General features: G+C 40.6%; 1 protein-coding gene across 1 annotated transcript in view; it reads right to left on the bottom strand.

Annotated features, from left to right (window-relative positions):
- The window catches only part of LOC126481320 (aldehyde dehydrogenase 1A1-like), a 96583-nt gene that overhangs the window by 10852 nt on the left and 65626 nt on the right, over window positions 1-20105 (bottom strand). The window contains exons 7-9 of the mRNA XM_050104983.1: window positions 19065-19167; window positions 6485-6669; window positions 163-327 (exon numbers count right to left, since the gene is read on the bottom strand). Of these exons, the coding sequence (XP_049960940.1) occupies window positions 163-327; window positions 6485-6669; window positions 19065-19167 (453 nt within the window). The remainder of the gene's footprint in view (window positions 1-162; window positions 328-6484; window positions 6670-19064; window positions 19168-20105) is intronic.

Here is a 20105-nt window from a genome sequence, read left to right on the forward strand (position 1 = left end):
TTTGATACAGATTACTTTTACCTTACTACTGGAGGCATGGGCACCTTATTGTGTCATGAATGGAATATGGTATTAATTTCAGCAAATGAAAATCATAAACTACAGCTTATATTCAGAAAAGACAATAAAACTTTCAAAGACAAAACAATAAAAAGTGCTTACCTCCTCTTTTGCAATTTTCATGTCATCAGTAACATTTGAGAAGACTGTTGGCTTGATAAAATAACCTGTTGTACCCAGACGTTCTCCACCACATTCGATGTGAGCTCCTTGTTCCTTTCCTGATTTAATATAGTCCAGAACCTTATTCATCATTTTCTCATTGATCTGTAAAGAACTATCTTCATTAGCAGTTTTTCTGAATTTGAAACAATAATTAGACAGGTCAGCTCTTAATGTACATTTTTATTTGTATCAAATGGAAAACTCACTTGAGAAAATTATAAAATTATGAGACAGGATGGCTGGCCAGTACTTACCTTGTAGAGGTGAAATTCCAATTCTGCTGATAGACACATTTAAAAGTACTAGAAACTGTCCTAGCTTATGGAACTACTAATTCCTTCTTTAGGACGAAAGAGGGATGGGTGGGGAAGGTTAGAAAGTAGGGGTAGGTGACTCAGATTCAAGGATGAGAGTGATCCACCTTTTGTAATAACACGATGAACTAGCTGAGCACCTGTATGAGCATTGAAGAAAAGTTTATTTTTGGGGCACACTTTAATATTTTTTATTATATTTGTTAACTCAGTTAACATTTTATTGCTTTCCAATTTTTATCTTTTTATTCTATTCTGTACACCTACCCTCCACATTTCCCAACCCCACCCCCCCACTTTCCTCCTAGTTTTGAGTGGACAACTTGTAACTGAAATACTCATGTCACTTCTCATTTCTCTTTCTCTTAATCCATCTTTACTTCTCATTCTGTTCTCTGGACTGAAGCTGGCACTGTGCTTACCAATATATTATCTTTGACCTCCAACTCTCTTTGAAGTCTCCCCTTTTGAACTTTGTCTTCCTTCATACTCACAATATGTGGGTTCCTCATATCATGCAATTTGAGTGAACTGCATCTCCTGTCTAATCTTTGGCTGCCGCTCCGTCTTTACTCTTTGAGGAAGAAACTAATAATTCCAAAAGTCAGAATTTTTGTCATAACTGTCTGTTGGCAGTACTGGAATTTTTGTCTCCTGAGTGTAAGTTGTGGCCAGACATTCTGCCTCCAAGTAATTACCATTTTTTATTTCATTTTCTCAGGTAATAAAGACTGCTTTGTTGGTGGTAATAATTCTGTTCAATGTCAACTACATCAGTGAAACCTTACTATTGTCTGAAATGTTCAAGTTATGGGACATTTCAAATCATTCTGACTATGTGATATGTGATTCAGTCTTCTCACAGCAAGAACCTGTCAAATCATTTCAACTGAATTACATGAAACAGAACAAAATTTACTTCATAACATTCATGTTTCGCAATTTATTTTACTGCTTACTAGATGATGAGTAATTTAGTAATACAAATAGTATATTTAAAAGAGAAAAGAGAACAAACTGAGGTCACCAGGTAAAAATAGGTGTTACTTGATGGGAGCCTAATAAGCTGAGCACTGGTAAGTAATAACCAAATGTTACTAGAACAAAACACAATTTGTTTGCTTTTTATCTTTAAATCTGAAATTGTTCTACTGGAAATGACAGAGGAAGCCATTCACATGGTAATTGGTGTAATAAATAATTATACAATTATTGAGTTCAAAATTTCAAATCTTTAAATATGGCTACATGGACAAAAGAAACAAAACTTATGTACAAAATTGTGGTGCACAGGTCTTCTTAGTGAGGTTAACTGCTGAAATGTGGCTTGACCAAGGGCACCTATAACCAGGCAGGCAAGGGGAGGAGGGGGTGGGACAAGGTGGGGTTGATCCCCTCCCCCCACCTCTCAAGAAAGACACAAATATAGTGTATTCATGTGTTTTTCTTTCAAGAAAATGATTTAGGAGTAAGTACTACGCAGGTTTCAGAACTGGGACAGGTTTTTGGCTATGTACAAGTCACCATTTGTCTCCCAAAATAATTAAAATACTCTGTACTCCAAGTTTAGCCCCCGCCCCCCCTTCCCCTACAAACTATTGCATGGGTGTCCCTGGGTCAGACAGGCATTTAATTTCACTAAATGAATTATCTGGAGAGTTCTGGGTAAACTAAAAGTAATGGAAGGTGTAAAAGTAATCATTCACTGCATAGTTGAGGCGGTGTGTGATTGACACATGCATAAACAAGACTGAAATTGCTGCTTTTGCACTACATTCTTCTTCATATATAACTGACTAGCAAAAGCAGTCTAGGGGTTAGAAAGATTCCTTATATAAAGTCTGTCAATGTATTTGACTGTTATACGATTATAATATTATATTGCTGAATTATTATAGGTGAGCACAGCTACCAAATAACATAGGCAAACACAAAGTCTACAAGTTAAAAACAACAGTGTATTGCATACACCAAAATCAAATGTGATCTGTTGATGGTTGGAACATCACTCAGTGTGATCAAACATGTGCAGTCATTATGCAATAACAAATACTCAAACCCAATTATAACTTGTGAAGTAACACATTCTACTGTATCATTTTAACAGGTTTTGAGCATGTTGCCTAACTTGTCAGTCATCAGCACACGCACATCCTTCAGCCACATAATCCCCTACAGCCGGCATATCTCATTCAAACTGCCAGCTATGTTTCACACATTTATGAGAGACAAGTAAATGCTAAAGTTATGTGCAGCTACATTGTCCTGTAATATGTGCAGCTACATTGCCCTGGTGCTTAGGCTGACTGAGTTGTACAGCTGTGTACTTTTCTTCTTACTGAGCCAATGTAAGATTCAGTAGAGAAGTGTGATGAATGGCATGGGGCAAAAACTTCAAAAATGTTCAAATGTGTGTGAAATCTTATGGGACTTAATTGCTAAGGTCATCAGTCCCTAAGCTTGCATGGGTGTCCCTGGGTCAGACAGGCATTTAATTTCACTAAATGAATTATCTGGAGAGTTCTGGGTAAACTAAAAGTAATGGAAGGTGTAAAAGTAATCATTCACTGCATAGTTGAGGCGGTGTGTGATTGACACATGCATAAACAAGACTGAAATTGCTGCTTTTGCACTACATTCTTCTTCATATATAACTGACTAGCAAAAGCAGTCTAGGGGTTAGAAAGATTCCTTATATAAAGTCTGTCAATGTATTTGACTGTTATACGATTATAATATTATATTGCTGAATTATTATAGGTGAGCACAGCTACCAAATAACATAGGCAAACACAAAGTCTACAAGTTAAAAACAACAGTGTATTGCATACACCAAAATCAAATGTGATCTGTTGATGGTTGGAACATCACTCAGTGTGATCAAACATGTGCAGTCATTATGCAATAACAAATACTCAAACCCAATTATAACTTGTGAAGTAACACATTCTACTGTATCATTTTAACAGGTTTTGAGCATGTTGCCTAACTTGTCAGTCATCAGCACACGCACATCCTTCAGCCACATAATCCCCTACAGCCGGCATATCTCATTCAAACTGCCAGCTATGTTTCACACATTTATGAGAGACAAGTAAATGCTAAAGTTATGTGCAGCTACATTGTCCTGTAATATGTGCAGCTACATTGCCCTGGTGCTTAGGCTGACTGAGTTGTACAGCTGTGTACTTTTCTTCTTACTGAGCCAATGTAAGATTCAGTAGAGAAGTGTGATGAATGGCATGGGGCAAAAACTTCAAAAATGTTCAAATGTGTGTGAAATCTTATGGGACTTAATTGCTAAGGTCATCAGTCCCTAAGCTTACACACTACTTAACCTAAATTATCCTAAGGACAAACACACACATCCATGCCCGAGGGAGGACTCGAACCTCCGCCAGGACCAGCCACACAGTCTACGACTGCACTGCCTTAGACTGCTTGGCTAAACCCGCGCGGCACAAAAACTTCTTTTGAATACATGCCACATCCAAGAAAGCTATCTTTCCTTGTTTGTGACAACATATCATAAAAGATGCTAATTATTTTTCTTTATCTTCATAGAACAATGATGAAAAGCTCTCAGTTTTGCAGCTGGGGGGCCACATTAACATACCATGGCATTTTGGTGAGTGTCATGTGTCATCCTCATCATCTTCTGGCAAAGTGTCAAGATATTACAAATGACCCAATATCTATACAAATAGTTCCCCACCCACCTAGCTGCAGTCAGCTAGGTCCCCTGTGCAACCAGTGGGCGACGGGGGGAAGGGGGGGGGGGGGGGGGGAGTGTAGTGGTGTAAGGTGGGAAGTGGGCCACAAGCTGTGCTCAAACCTCTGCGTCTGCATGAGTATTCTAGATGTGTCTTGTGTTTTGAAAAGTGGTGGGTGTACTCTTGTTGTAATGCAGCTAATGGTAGCTTTCAAGCCTTACTATTTTGGTGACCTTCATCTCTATTTACAAGACTCTCATGACTCTGTATTTCTGTGGATTCCTTTATAATGCTGCCCCCAACAGCTGGTTGTTCAGCATAGCATCATCACGGTACCATAAAGCTGCCAGCTATATGGAAACCCAAGAGCTTTTCATTAGTAGAATACAATGGGAAAGTCTACATTAATTCATTGTACAATGTCCATACGAGTTACTGCATATAATGAGCTAATGGCACATGTAATCTCTTTAGACGCTTCTGGACCACTGCCTACTATTAGGGGACATAACTCGTCATCCACATGAGAATCTGCAAGTTAAGTTGTGCATATTACATGTCAGTCTAGAATTGTAAACATTATTAAGATGAAAAACTCTCTTGGAAGTTTTCAATTACGAATGTAAAGAAATTTGTACAAGAAAATCTGATGCCAGATATACATTTAATAACCAAGACAACTGAATGGGTTGCTTCCAATGTCACATACACTGTTGACATGTTCCAGAGAGGACAGAGAAGAGCTGAGAGGTTTCTGTCTCCATAATAACCACACTGATAGGCTTTCTGGGTACGAATATGTTTTATTGGTATTGAGAAAGCAAAGAGAGCGACACAAGTGAGAAACTCCTCATAGTTTTCTCAATAAATCTGTAAAATATCATAGTAGGGCCTTTGGAGGAGTAGGGAGTAATTTTTTAACTAGGTATAAAACATCTGAGCTGATACAAAAGACAGAAATATATCATTGAGGTTGTTGTGATTTATACAGTGAACTAACAAATATGAGATTAACTTCTTGGAAATGAAAAAGTTATTTTTTATTCAGAAGAAATTTATCATTTCTTGACAATTTCTGGTATGATTATACCATTTTTAAATCAGCTACAAATGCAGTTTTTAAGCTCATTTGTGTCTTAAAATAAAATAATTATTTGTGGCATCACACAATAGTTAGACTGTGTATCACCAGTTACCCCATTTACTCTATCACCACATACAATTTTAAAACCCTTTTCTCTTGTCTCCACAACCAGGAATATCACTTTTGGAACCATAGTTAGTTACTTGTTCCATACATCATATTCACAATTAACATTACAATTACTTTCCTTCAGGCTTCACTAGATGTTTTGAGTTGTGCCTCTAGCAATACTGACCTGATTCTCATAGTTTCACCTCGGTAGCACTACTCTTGATCACAGCTAAGATGAAAATCTAAATGAGTGTGAGATGGTATTTGCTCACAGATGCACATGAAGATCCCGAGTACGAGACTCGGCCCGGCACACAGTTTTAACCTGACAGGAAGTTTCATATCAGCGCACACTCCACTGCAGAGTGAATATCTCATTCTGGAAACATCCCCCAGGCTGTGGCTAAGCCACGTCTCCGCAATATCCTTTCTTTCAGGAGTGCTAGTTCTGCAAGGATCGTAGGAGAGCTTCTGTAAAGTTTGGAAAGTAGGAGACGAGGTACTGGCAGAAGTAAAGCTGTGGTGGTAGGGCATGAGTTGTGCATGGGTAGCTCAGTTGGTAGAGCACTTGCCCGTGAAAGGCGAAGGCCCCGAGTTCGAGTCTCGGCCCCGCACACAGTTTTAATCTGGCAGGATGTTTCTTATGGGGAGTTGGTTTTATTTCCTAAGAGCTAGTCAGCATGTCAGTAAAACTAAGACAAAAGGTAGTTACAATGACTGATTGAGTGTATTTCATGGTGCTGGTAAAAGGCTGATGTCAAGAGTTTAAGTCCTACCCAGAACACAGTTCTGAAAATTGTCATTGTTAGTTTCTCTCTTTCAGTAACAGAAGACTTGTTTTTATAAATATCCCACATAAAATATTATATTTTCTTTTGTCAGTCAATATTTAGCATTATTAATGACTGATTTCTCTTTTGTGATCTAAATGCACATACAGTAGTGTAATAAACTGAATGTCATTCATAGTTAATTTTAAAAATAGATGTTGTATGTTATCCATACACAGTAATTTGCAGATCATATTTTTTTATTACCTGAGGACCTTGAACAACACCATCTTCAAAGGGATCACCAACCTTTCTTGCTTCAGCTTTTGCTTTGGCTTTCTTAACAAATTCATCATATATGTTTTCATGCACAAATGTTCTTGTTCCTGCACAGCAAGCCTGTCCCTGATTGACAAATACACAATCATGTGCTATGTTCACTGCTTCATCAACTGCAAAACAGATAATTAAGAAATAATTACTAGTAACATCTCTTGAATGTTAAAAAATCTAATTTCAGATCAGACATGATAAGAATCCAAACACTTACTTCATTTGCAAGTGAACATCCAATATTTGGAAAGACAGAACATGTTTACTGACTAAGTATCACCTCAAACAAATACTTTTTGAAAATGGCTTCATCAAAAACTGAAGTTATACCAATCAACAATAAACAAAAATAGATTGAAGTACCATATAACAGATATCCCCCTCTGGATGAATGATGAGCAGCTCATTGGCATACTTGAAGGCCCATAAAATGTCAAATTTTCAAATAGTTAAGCGTGTTTGTTCCCATCCATGTATTATTTGAGGTAAGTGGTTACCTGGCCTACTGTCTGTTTTTTCTTTCCATAGTAGTATTTCTCTTATTATAATATACTGAATAAATATTGTACACAAGTTATTTCCTAGTAGCAGTGATGATGATTATGATGATCATGATGATGTTTGGTTTGTGAGGCGCTCAACTGCGCAGTCATCAGCACCCTTACCAAGTCCCAATCTTTACACAGTCCAATGTAGCCACTTTCATGAATGATGATAAGGAGGACGAGGACAGCACAAGCACCCCATCCCCAGGCAGAGAAAATCCCCAACCCAGCCAGGAATCGAACCCGGGACCCCGTGATCCAGATGCAGCAACGCCAGCCACTAGACCACGAGCTGTGGACTCATGGTAGCAACGTTGTATACCAGGGACTCTTCATCAACCATATGCTAACCTGGAAGGCACCCATGAAATATGTGACTAATAAAGGCAACATGGCTGTCAACATAATCAGACCTATGACATAACTTAGGTGGGGCTTGAATGTCGGCACCACTAACACTTTACCATACAATGGTGTATCCAGTCATTGTCTATGGGAGTGGTTGTTATGGATCAGCACCTGGCAGTTAACTCAACAGAATTAATAAATGCCAGTGTAAAATCACTGAGAGTTTGTCTGGGGACAATGTGCTCCACCCTTAACAATACACTCTTGGTTGAAGCACATGATCCTCCAGTTCATCCATGGTGGTGGTATTTCTGTGCCAAGTTGCTTCGTAAAGGGCACCAGTATGCATCCAACAATCTGAAATTGACTGCCTCATACTTAACACACGGTGCTTAACTGGTCTCTTCTGGATCACTAGCATTTTTTTCAGATGTTTCGGGTGTGAAACATATAGCAAAGTTTGTTAAGAAATTGTTGAGTTTCAACCATAAAGGACACCACTAAGGAATCACTGAATGAAGTTGACAATGATCCTGAACTTCTAAAGAAGGTTATAACAGGTGATAAAACATGGGTATACAAATATGACATCGAAAATTGTCCTGATGTAAATGGCCAGAAGAGTCAAGAACCAAAAAAATTGACACATTGGATCATGTGTGGAAGTTCTCCTCACTGTTTTCTTCATTTACAATGGGATATTGCATCATGAGCTCCTGCCTTACAGTTGTGTGGCCAATAAAGAATACTACTTGGAGTTATGTGCCCTTTGCATGAAGCAATCCAAAGAAAGTGACCAGAATTGTAGCAAAACCATTCATGGCAATTGCATCATGATAATGCTCCTGCTCACATCTCAATGTTTGCTCATGATTTTATGCCAAAAAACAAAACTTTTATGTTTCCTCAGCCACCATATTTGCCAGAAATGCACTCCTACAACTTCTTTCTATTCCAAAAGCTGAAGAGAACCATGAAAGTGTGTTGTTTTGCCACCATTTATGATATAAAAACAAAACTGCTTAAGGAACGGGACACCATAATGCAAAGTGGGTTCTAGAAGTGCTTCCAAGATGGGAAAAAGAGCTGGCACAAGTATACTATATCTGAGGGGGATTAATTTGGAGGTACAAAGTTGATGTTGTTGAACAAATAAAGATCCTTTAAGAAAAACAAAAATTTCCGTTACTTTTTCATCATGCCTTGTATATCTATACTGATGGCTCCCAAACCAGTGACTCTTTCAGAAGGGAGTACTGCATACCATGATTGCAGAAGTCTGGACTATTTAAATGACCAGATGATGCAAGTATCATGATTGCAGAACTTATTGCATTACTAGAAGCATTTCATTTCTGCTCATGGATGTCAGGTTCTCTGAATTTCTGACTCAGTGGCTATTTGTCTGCTCTGGTCATACTTAAAAATTTTAGCATCTGTTTGGCTGAAAATATCATTGTATTCATGGTTATCCAAGTGTTGAAATCAATGTATGAAGCAGGCCATTTCATTAATTTCCCTTGCGTGACATCACACTGTGGGATCACTGGCAATGAATCTGTCAACCACTTATCCAAAGAAGGCCCTGTGATAAGGTGTACAGTAAGGACTGCAATCCCAAGTATGGGTTACCCATGTGCCCACACAAATACATGACAGAAGACTGACAATGGAAATGGTAGGGAACTGCAAGATACGGAGACAAGAAGTATGCAACAGTTCACCCATCTGTCCCCTATTCCACAAAATCATATACAATTGCAGTGCTTAGGCACCTCACCAGTCACCAGATCAAAATTTAACCAGGGATGTTTCCCTAAATATCTTCACAGACTGCACATAATAGAGACATGTTTCTGCTCTTCTGGAGAAGAAGATACAGATCACACATTCTTTGGGTGCCCCAGACTACATGGAAGTAATAAAATCCTTTTACAAGAATTTTTGAGGCTTGGTAATCCATTGTGACCTGTTTGACAGCTATGTTAGCGACACAGGATCACAGAATTTTCCATGTGATGTACTGATTCACTTTTGATGCAGGTATACACATCTAATATCAACATATCACTGGCAGTTGATTGTACAAAAGTGTTCAACAACATAAGATTTCCAGAATGAGATTTTCACTCTGCAGGGGGGTGTGCGCTGATATGAAACTTCCTGGCAGATTAAAACTGTGTGCCCGGCAGAGTGAAAATCTCATTCTGGAAACATCCCCCAGGCTGTGGCTAAGCCATGTCTCCACTATATCCTTTCTTTCAGGAGTGCTAGTTCTGCAAGGTTTGCAGGAGAGCTTCTGTAAAGTTTGGAAGGTAGGAGACGAGATACTGGCAGAAGTAAAGCTGTGAGTACTGGGCGTGAGTCGTGCTTCGGCAGCTCAGATGGTAGAGCACTTGCCCGCGAAAGGCAAAGGTCCCGAGTTTGAGTCTCGGTCGGGCACACAGTTTTAATCTGCCAGGAAGTTTCATATCAGCGCACACTCCGCTGCAGAGTGAAAATCTCATTCTGGAAACATCCCCCAGGCTGTGGCTAAGCCATGTCTCCGCTATATCCTTTCTTTCAGGAGTGCTAGTTCTGCAAGGTTCGCAGGAGAGCTTCTGTAAAGTTTGGAAGGTAGGAGATGAGATACTGGCAGAAGTAAAGCTGTGAGTACCGGTTGTGAGTTGTGCTTCGGCAGCTCAGATGGTAGAGCACTTGCCCGCGAAAGGCAAAGGTCCCGAGTTCGATTCTTGGTCGGGCACACAGTTTTAATCTGCCAGGAAGTTTCATATCAGCGCACACTCCGCTGCAGAGTGAAAATCTCATTCTGGAAACATCCCCCAGGCTGTGGCTAAGCCATGTCTCCGCTATATCCTTTCTTTCAGGAGTGCTAGTTCTACAAGGTTCGCAGGAGAGCTTCTGTAAAATTTGGAAGGTAGGAGACGAGATACTGGCAGAAGTAAAGCTGTGAGTACCGGGCGTGAGTCATGCTTCAGCAGCTCAGATGGTAGAGCACTTGCCCGTGAAAGGCAAAGGTCCCGAGTTCGAGTCTCGGTCGAGCACACAGATTTAATCTGCCAGGAAGTTTCAACATAAGATTTAACAATGATTATTTGGTGTTGGTCTATCTGTAGCTACAATGTGTACTAATATGAAAACAAACAAATATTCTAACACTAATTTTCTGTCAGTACCTGTATGTATTATATAAATAAGAGCTGCCTGTATTGTGAAAGCTTAAGGTCAAGGTCATTGTCTCATGATAAAAGGAGTAGTGTTAACAATTCATTTAAGAAGACTCTAAAGTGTAACAAAAGGATAATTTCGTCTTTAAAATGAATAGTACATTGTCTAAAGTAAATTTTCAGAAATAAACTGTTTTTATTTTACAACAGAAATTCCTTAGTGTTTCATTAAACATCATTAAAACAAGTAAGTAAACAATATTATATAGTTTTCCTTTATAAAAAGAGTGAAAAAGAGTCAAAACATACTGCTTATATGAGCACTTATAGTATTTTTACTGTTACATACAAATAAGGTAAGTGCCAAGAATTTGTAAAGATTCTGAAGTGCAGTATGTGACTAAAATGCTTGTTGAAATCAAGGAACAAAAACATAGAACAAACAATTTAACTCTAGAATTACAAATATTTGGAAATATGTAGGAATAAAGGAGTGAACAGAATCATCTAAGCTTGAATGTGCTCATAGTTCAGATATTTGATAAGAGTTTTGGCTTGGCAGCTTTAGTACGCATACCTGTCACATTTGATACATATGCATGATGTTTTATTCATCTTTTGTTCTTTGAAGGAAACCTGAATTTCACAGCACTTTCTACTTCCAGGTTGGCCAGTGCCAGTGCCAAGTGCCTGCAAGAGGAAATCGGCTGCTCTCTGCAGTTTGTAGGGGCCAGGAAGCTCATCTCCTACTCTGAGGATAAAGTCTCAGTGCAAAATAGTCTTAGGGGTAAATAACTTAAAAACTGTGCCAGCACTGGTCATGGCAAGTTCAAGAAAGTTGTAAAAGACATGCACAACCCATCTATGGTTGCCAGTTTGGACACTGTTGAGTCTAGGTATTTGGTCAATTATATCAATCTAGCCTTTGTTTCATTATAAACTTCACTGTTTCTGGAAGTTTCTTCTCAGTATTCCCATTGACCTGATATCCAACTCCCATGTTATTCAGAATAAGGACACTGTTTTTAATTTTTCCATAGGTATAATGTGAGAAAATTGTCACCAAACTTGTACAAGTGTGTTGAATACAGCATGCCGTCTCCGCTTTCTGCTGCAGAGGGAACCTCTTTGAGTGATCTCAGAAGAGTCCCAACTAAACTTTCTCCTTTTTGTCTCAGTTCATCTGCCAGTTTCATGGAGGTGAAGAAGTTGTCAGTCGTGATGTTACAATCACAGTTGAGGAATAGTTGCGCCAATTTCATAATGACATGGTGACCAAAGCCCTTGCTTGGATCACAAATTCCATGCTCGCCACAGTGAGGGAATCCATTCAGGAAGTAGCACTTGCCAGCATCACACAAAAATCAGTTTCTTATCCCTTACCTTTCAGGTTTACTCAGCATGTACTGTATGAAGGGGCACCTACATATGCAAGAATACAGTTGTACAACCACAATTATGTTCTCACCTGACTTGCAGCAGGCAATGCAATTGTCAGTAAACAGATTCCATATTTCTGAACTAAGCAAAATTTATCAGTTTCCTTGCATTGCCTCCTCGATGACATAGAATAAAACCTAAGATGACTGGATGTCACAGGACTGTAGGGAACCAAAAGCAATATGAAGCATCATCTGACCTCCGAGTTTGTATTTCAGGCTATGCTTGTCCTAAACTGTCGTAATATTCTCCAAGATCTTGTGAACAACATTGAAGCACACCCAGAAACTACTTAAGTTTCTGAAAACATGTATTATTGATATAAAATTGTGTTAAACTGTATGTAGGTAAAGAATGACCCACATGGTACTTCAGGTACAACAGATAAATTTTTCGTACTTCTAGGTGGGATAGGGGGATGAAATTTTTGTGAGTTGTATGACCTAATAAATGATTAACAGTCATGAGAGCATTTTGTCCTGCAATGATTATGGATGGATGGGGCCCTTGACAAACCCTCTTGGGTCTGAAATGATCTATATTGTACACCTAGTGTTAAAGAGGTTAGGAAACAGACTGTTGTACTACCGAATGCCGCTTTGGTCAGAAATGATTCTGGCATCTCACCCATGAATTTTACTTTGGAGGTTGTGTTGGTGAGTGATTGTTTGATGACATTTAGGGTTTTCAGATGGAGTCCTTATTTTCTGAGGGTGGTACAAAGGAATTGGTGATTAACAGAATCATATGCCCTCTTGAAGTCCACAAAGGAACATATAATCAAGTTGTTCCTGAACACTCTGTATTTTAATGTTGTTTTTAAATTGAATATTTGTTCTATATAACTTTGGCCAGTGTGGAAATTGACTTTGGCAGAGGCATGCTGACACAATTTTGTATGTAACTTGCAGAACGGATACTCCTCTATAGTTATTTAAATTGGTTTCATCACATTTCTTGTATGTTGGATGAATTATGTCACATTTCCAGTATTTTGCTAGTTTTTCTGTCTGCTAAATCTCTGCTGTGATTTGTGCGCAAATTCTTCAAGGGAATTTGGCCCAGGATTTTTCAGGTCTCCTGAACCTTTGTTATTTTTGGGTATGAAAATATGCCTGTTAATCTCTTCTTGCAAGGGCAGTAGGGATTCATTGTGGGTGTAAGTGAAGATTCCCTTAGGAAATCTTGAGAATGGTTTGGGCAGTTGAGGAGTTCAGAAAAACATTGTGCCAATTCATGGCAGTTTTCCTGATTGATCGAGTTGAGTCTTCCACCTGATTTATTGAAACATAAATTCTGAAGGGTATATCTTCAGATTATTCCTTCGAAAGTCCTATAGAAATCTCATGTACTGCAGTTGTAAACATTTTATTCAGTGCAATCCAGTTGTTCCTTCACATGAATGACTTTTGTCACATATTTCCTGAGTTCACTGAAGTGTCATTAATTTTCTAATGTTTTCTTACTTGTATGCTTAAGAAAAGCCTCTTTATGTTGTTTCAGCACTTTGTCACATTTTGAATCCCACCAGGGTTCTCAGTTCTTTTTCAGTGGGATCAATTGTTTAGCCTTTTGTGTGATTTTGGTGTGGAATTTTTCCCAGGTGTTTGCATTGTCTCTTTCCAATTCTTCTTTAAAACAATGTTGGTAGTAATCTCAGACTTTTTGCACATGATGCTTTTACCTGTAATGGAGTACTGCCTAAAAAAGCTGCTCAAATATTCAAACAATGGAAAATCCAGGATGGAATGTAATGATACCAGAGAAGGAAAGTTGCTACTCACCATATAGCAGAGATGCTGAGCTGCGATAGGCACAATAAAAAGATTCACACAATCATAGCTTTCGGCCATTAAGGCCTTTGTCAGCAGTAGACACACATACACACACGCACACACACACACACACACACACACACACACGCAAGAGCAACTTGCACACACATCTGCAGTCTCAGTGAGCTGTGAGCAGCAGCACCAGTGCATAATGGGAATGGTGACTGGGTGGGGGTAAGGAGGAGGCTGGGGCGGGGAGGGGGCGGGATAGTAAGGTGGGAGTGGCGGACAGTGAAGTGTTGCAGTTTGCAGTTTAGACGGAGGGTAGGAGCGAAGGTACAGAGCAGGGGGGGGGGGGGGGGGGGAAGTAGTGGAAAGGAGAGAAATAAAAATAAAAATAAAAGAAATTAAAAGACTGGGAGTGGCGGTGAAATGATAGCTGTGTAGTGCTGGAATGGAAACAGGGAGATGGCTGGATGGGTGAGGACGGTGACTAACAAAGGTTGAGGCCAGGAGGGTTACGGGAATGTAGGATGAATTGCAAGGAAAGTTTCCACCTGTGCAATTCAGAAAAGCTGGTGTTGGTGGGAAGGATCCATATGGCACAGCCTGTGAAGCAGTCATTGATATGAGGGGTATCATGTTTGGCAGTGTGTCCAGCTACAGGGTGGTCCACGGTCCACTTGCTTTTTGGCCTCAGTTTTTCGGTGGCCGTTCATGTGGACAGACAGCTTGTTGGTTGTCATGCCTACACAGAATGCAGCACAGTGGTTGCAGCTTAGCTTGTAGATCACATGACTGGTTTCACAGATTGCCCTGGCTTTGATGTGACAGGTAATGTTAGTGACCGGGCTGGAGTAGGTGGTGGTAGGAGGATGTATGGGACAGGTCTTGCATCTAGGTCTATTACAGGGGTATGAGCCATGAGGTAAGAGATTGGGAGCACGGGTTGTGTAAGGATGGATGAGTATATTGTGTAGGTTTGGTGGACAGCGGAATACCACATTACCTATCACATCTAAGGCAGGGCTACCTGTGAACCTGTCATGTGATCTACAAGCTAAGCTGCAACCACTGTGCTGCATTCTACGTAGGCATGACAACCAACAAGCTGTCTGTCCACATGAACAGCCACCGAAAAACTGTGGCCAAAAACAGTTGGACTACCCTGTAGTTGAACACGCTGCCAAACATGATACCCCTCATCTCAATGACTGCTTCACAGCCTGTGCCATATGGATCATTCATACCAACACCAGCTTTTCTGAATTGTGCAGGTGGGAACTTTCCCTGCAATACGTCCTACGTTCCTGTAACCCACCTGGCCTCAACCTTTGCTAGTCACTGTCCTCACCCATCCCGCTCCCTCCCTTTTCCCATTCCAGCATTACACAGTCGTCATTTTATCGCCACCCCCAGTCTTTTAATTTCTTTTATTTTTATTGTTATTTCTCTCCTTTCCACTACTTACCCCCTCCCCCCTCCGCACCTTCTCTCCTAACCTCCGTCTAAACTGCAACACATCACTGTCTGCCACTCCCACCTTACTATCCCTCCCCTTATCCACTCCAGCCTCCTCCTTACCCCCACCCAGTCGCCACTCCCATCATGCACTGGTGCTGCTGCTCGCAGTGTAGTTTCAGCTCTCTCAGACTGCAGATGTGTGTGCAAGGTGCACTTGCGGGAGTGTGTGTGTGTGTGTGTGTGTGTGTGTGTGTGTGTGTGTGTGTGTATATGTGTGTCTAGTGCTGACAAAGGCCTTAATGGCCAAAAGCTATGATTGTGTGAATCTTTTTAATGTACCTATCGCAGCTCAGCATCTCCGCTATATGGTGAGTAGCAACTTTCCTTCTCCCATATTGCTCAAATATTCAGTTAGATATTGATAAGCTTTCAAAGTGGTGCAAAGATTGATAATTTTTTTAAATGTTCATATATGTGAAACTTTACACATCATATTGTATCTGTTTGGGAGTCTACTGTACCACATTCCAGGCATGTATTGTGGGCTGCTGCCTTGCCAGGAGACCATGGCTAAGCAGCTTACAGCAGCATAGTTCACTGAACTGTGTACAAGCCTAACCTCACATGATTCAGGGTGTTTGTGTCTTGCCTTCACACAGCCTCCACATCATCCAGCGGCACCAGCCTTGCAAATAGGCATTGTGACTATTCTGGTAGAGAGCACTGAAGTCAGGACATCACATCCTTATGCCACGTTGTGTGTCCACTCCGTGCCATGTGAGTATCCCTCTACTGTAGAGTATTTTGGCCACTGCCAGACCACACTATGACCAATACCACTGTGTGCTTCACACTGGTCACACTAGCAGCCCACTAATCACAGTCACCACCTTCACATCAATGACACGGTGTGAGACCATTATCCTCTGCTCTCATGCACCAGGCCTCAGTGAACATTGTTCTTCTGACAGCTATCATTGTCGAGCCACCACCTCCACCATCCACTGATGCTCGTCGCCCCAGGAGCATCATCATTCCATCAGCAGCTATCATCACTGAACCAGTTCCTCCATCATCTGCTGACACCCAACATCCCAGAAGTATTGTTGTCCTACCAGTTGCTATCATTTTCGAGCTATGCCTCTGACAATAGTCAACTGCTGATATCCTGGAGGCCCATTGTATGCAAGGGCACACTCTGTGTGCCAGGTTGGATCCTACCATCTCTCATTCTTGGCCCCTTCTGCTCTGCCAGCCCCTACTTCATCAAGTAGGCACATCCATGCCAAATGTCTCAGAAAGACAGTTCTGTTTCTTTTGGCATTGTGTGGACATATGTTTCAGACGCTGCATTTGAGTTCTGTTCTTATATCAGTAATAAACAGTTGTTGTGGCACTTGCACATTTCATTGGAAGTCTGTAGCACCTGCTGCTGCCACCTCCACCACTGTGGTGGCCACCTCCAACATCTTTGACCCCTGTACAGCCATCCCTGTCATTTCTCTGGTGTTGTCCTGGGCAATTATGGTGATGCTTTCACCTCCACCAACCCCAACTCTGCTTGCCGCCATCTCAGTAACAGCCACCCCTGCACCAGTGCTGGGCTAGACACTTGCAGAGATGCCTTCACCTCTGTCATTCCCAATGCTGCTCACTACTGGCTCACTTGCAGCCACCCCTGCTGAGTGTAGGCTCAGGCAACTGCAGGAATATCTTCAATTCCACTGCCCCTGATGCTGCTCACTATCACCTCTTTCACAGCTGCCTCAGGTGTTGGGCACTCACAGTCTGAAGACTTCTCTCTTCTGTTCCATGTTGCTCCCTCATTTGGCTGCACAGGTTGCAACTCTCTGTCATTGTGCTTTGGGTTTGGTTTTCATGGAAATGTTGCTGCAAACCTCAGGCAATGCCAGGTTTTGCCCTGTCACCATCCCCAGCTACCAGATGGTCTTTATCTATGTTAACCCTTTCTGTCTATTGTTTTTCAAGTTCCTGGTTGAGACAGCATTTTGTCAATAACATCAGATGCCTCATTGGTTCATCAGCATCCTTGCGCCTCTGTTGGTCACCATTGATTGAGTGTTGCTCTCATCTGCCGCTGACACCTACTCAAGTTGTTGCCAACTCTCCAATCCCAGGGCACCTCCTTCTGGTGGCCAGTATTTGAGCTGGCTGCACTACCTACTAAGGGGAGATGGGGTGATATGTATTGCACCGGACTGTACTGGATGCCATGCCTTGCTGCATATCATCACACTGAAAACTACCATCATCAATGCACTTTTTCTGACATCAACTGATGCCAAATGTCTCAGAAGCATTGTTTTCCCACCAGCAGCTGTCATTGCTGAGCCATTGTCACTGACATCCACCGATGCCCAACGTCCCAGAAGTATCTTTTTCCCATTGACCACTACTGTCATTGAGCTATGCCTCTGACACCCACCAATTTCTGACATCCTGAAACCCCATCGCCCTCAAGGACACACTCCAACTGCTAGGTTGGATCATACCATCAGTCATCCTCAGCCCCTTCTGTTCTGTCACCTACTATGATTCATGAAATTCATCAGGAGAGATATCTCTGTTTGTATTTACATAGTGTGCACATTCATCCACAGACATTGTATCAGAGTTCTGTTCTTATATTGTTAATAAACAGTTGTTGTGACATTTGCACATTTTACCTGTAGTTGGTAGCATCCCTAGGCCAATCAACTCATACAAACATCTGGTTGTAGCAGTAAGTGGAGAAATGAAATAGAATGATCAAATAGGCTCAGACATTGGTAGATCAGGTGCAGACTTTGGTTTAGTGGTAGAATATTACAGAAATGCAGTCAGTCTACAAAGCAGTTTGTTTAAAAACCACTTTTATAATCTATACTAGACTACTGCTCAAGTGTATGGGGCCTGTATCAGACAGAACTAAAAGGCAATATTGAATGGATACAAAGGAGGACAGCATAAATGGTCAAAGGTTTGTTTGGGCCATGGGAAAGCTCCACAGGGATTCTGAAAAAACTGAACTGGCGAACACTTGAAGATGGACACAAACTAACCTGTGAAAGCCTACATACAAAGTTTCAATAATCAGGTTCAAGTGAGGAATCGTGGAATATACTGCAACCCCATAGATACCACTCCCATAGTGACTGCAAAGACAAGATTAGAGAAATTACAATGCAAACAAAGGCATGTAAACAATTTTTCTTCCTGTGCTCCATATGTGATTGGCATGGAAAGATGCCCTAATAACTGACAAAATGGGAAGAATCCTCAGTGAAACATTTCACTGTGGTTGCCAGAGTATGGATGGAGATGTAGAACAACAATCACAAGGGTATTTGAACTGTTATGTCAATAAAAATCAGCTCAAGATATAGCCTCTTTACTGTAGATCTAGCCAAGTCAAATAATACCAACTACAGAACTTTCCATAAATTGAATTCACTGCAGAATGTGAAAGATAGAGTAGGTCTCTCTGTTCATCATTTATTGATCTCATATTACACCTAGAAAATTAAACAAAATAAGTAAATTTGTTAGAAATATGTCTAAATTTAGGACATGGATTGTTCAAGAACAGGCATGCCTCTGCAGAATGTAATCAAATAGAACATGAGATTTCAATTTGCTGTATTTATGTACTTCATGCTAACACTTAAAGAAAGGATACTTCAAATAGTAGTGAAACATTCAAATAATCATAAAAATAACTTTATCTTACTTACTTACATACACACATTTAAAGTAAATATTTTACTTTACTCACTGTCAGCATCGGGAAGTATTATCAAAGGACTTTTACCACCCAGCTCCAATGAGACTTTCTTCAGGTTAGACTGTGCTGCTGCTGCCATAATAGATTTTCCAACCTAAAGAAAATTTCACTACTTTTTATGATTTATTGTAATCTTAAACTTTACTGCACAACACTTACAGGTGCATTCAGGCACCCTCACATCATATTTATATATGACTGTCAATGAGAAAGTTTACTTATTTATTCACAACAAAAAATAACAACATCCCCTCAAGAACACTCACACATACACATGTAAAACAGACTGACACAAAGTCACAAGCACTTTATTTAAAATCAGTCTTGTAATCCACATCAATGAGGCTCTGTCACTAGTAACGAACATTCACAACAGTTTAAAAGTTTACACTGGACCATGAGAGAAACACACATCAATGCTTTCTGGAGATATGAAGTATTAGAACTGCCATTTACTAGCTGTTATCAGTTTCATGACATTGGACTTCACCCCCTTTTTAGCTTCTCTTGTTGATTGTCATGTAATGGACATAAATACGAGGGCCGTTCAGAAAGTAACCTCCGGTTGATTTAAAAAGTACACCAAGTTAAATAAAAATATTTTAATATATACATCTTACAACTACATCTTTGCACTATTTTTCTACATAGTCTCCATAGCGATTGAGGCACTTATCGTATCTCTTCACAAGCTTTGAAATTCCTTCTGCATAAAAATCACCCGCTTGTGCCTGGAGCCAGCCTGTGACCGCATCTTTGAGCTCTTCGTCGTCATCAAACCGCTGTGACCCGAGCCATTTCTTCAAATGCATGAAGAGGTGATAATCACTTGGCGCCAGGTCTGGGCTGTAAGGTGGATGGTTGATAACGTCCCACTTGAAGGACTCAAGAAGGGCCGTTGTTCTGCGAGCAGAGTGAGGACGGGCGTTATCGTGCAAAAAAACGATACCGGAAGCCAGCATACCACGGCGTTTGTTCTGTATAGCCCGTCGTAACTTTTTATTGTTTCACAGTACACGTCTTGATTAATGG

This window comes from Schistocerca serialis, chromosome 5 (genome assembly GCF_023864345.2).
Source record: "Schistocerca serialis cubense isolate TAMUIC-IGC-003099 chromosome 5, iqSchSeri2.2, whole genome shotgun sequence".
NCBI lineage: Eukaryota > Metazoa > Arthropoda > Insecta > Orthoptera > Acrididae > Schistocerca > Schistocerca serialis.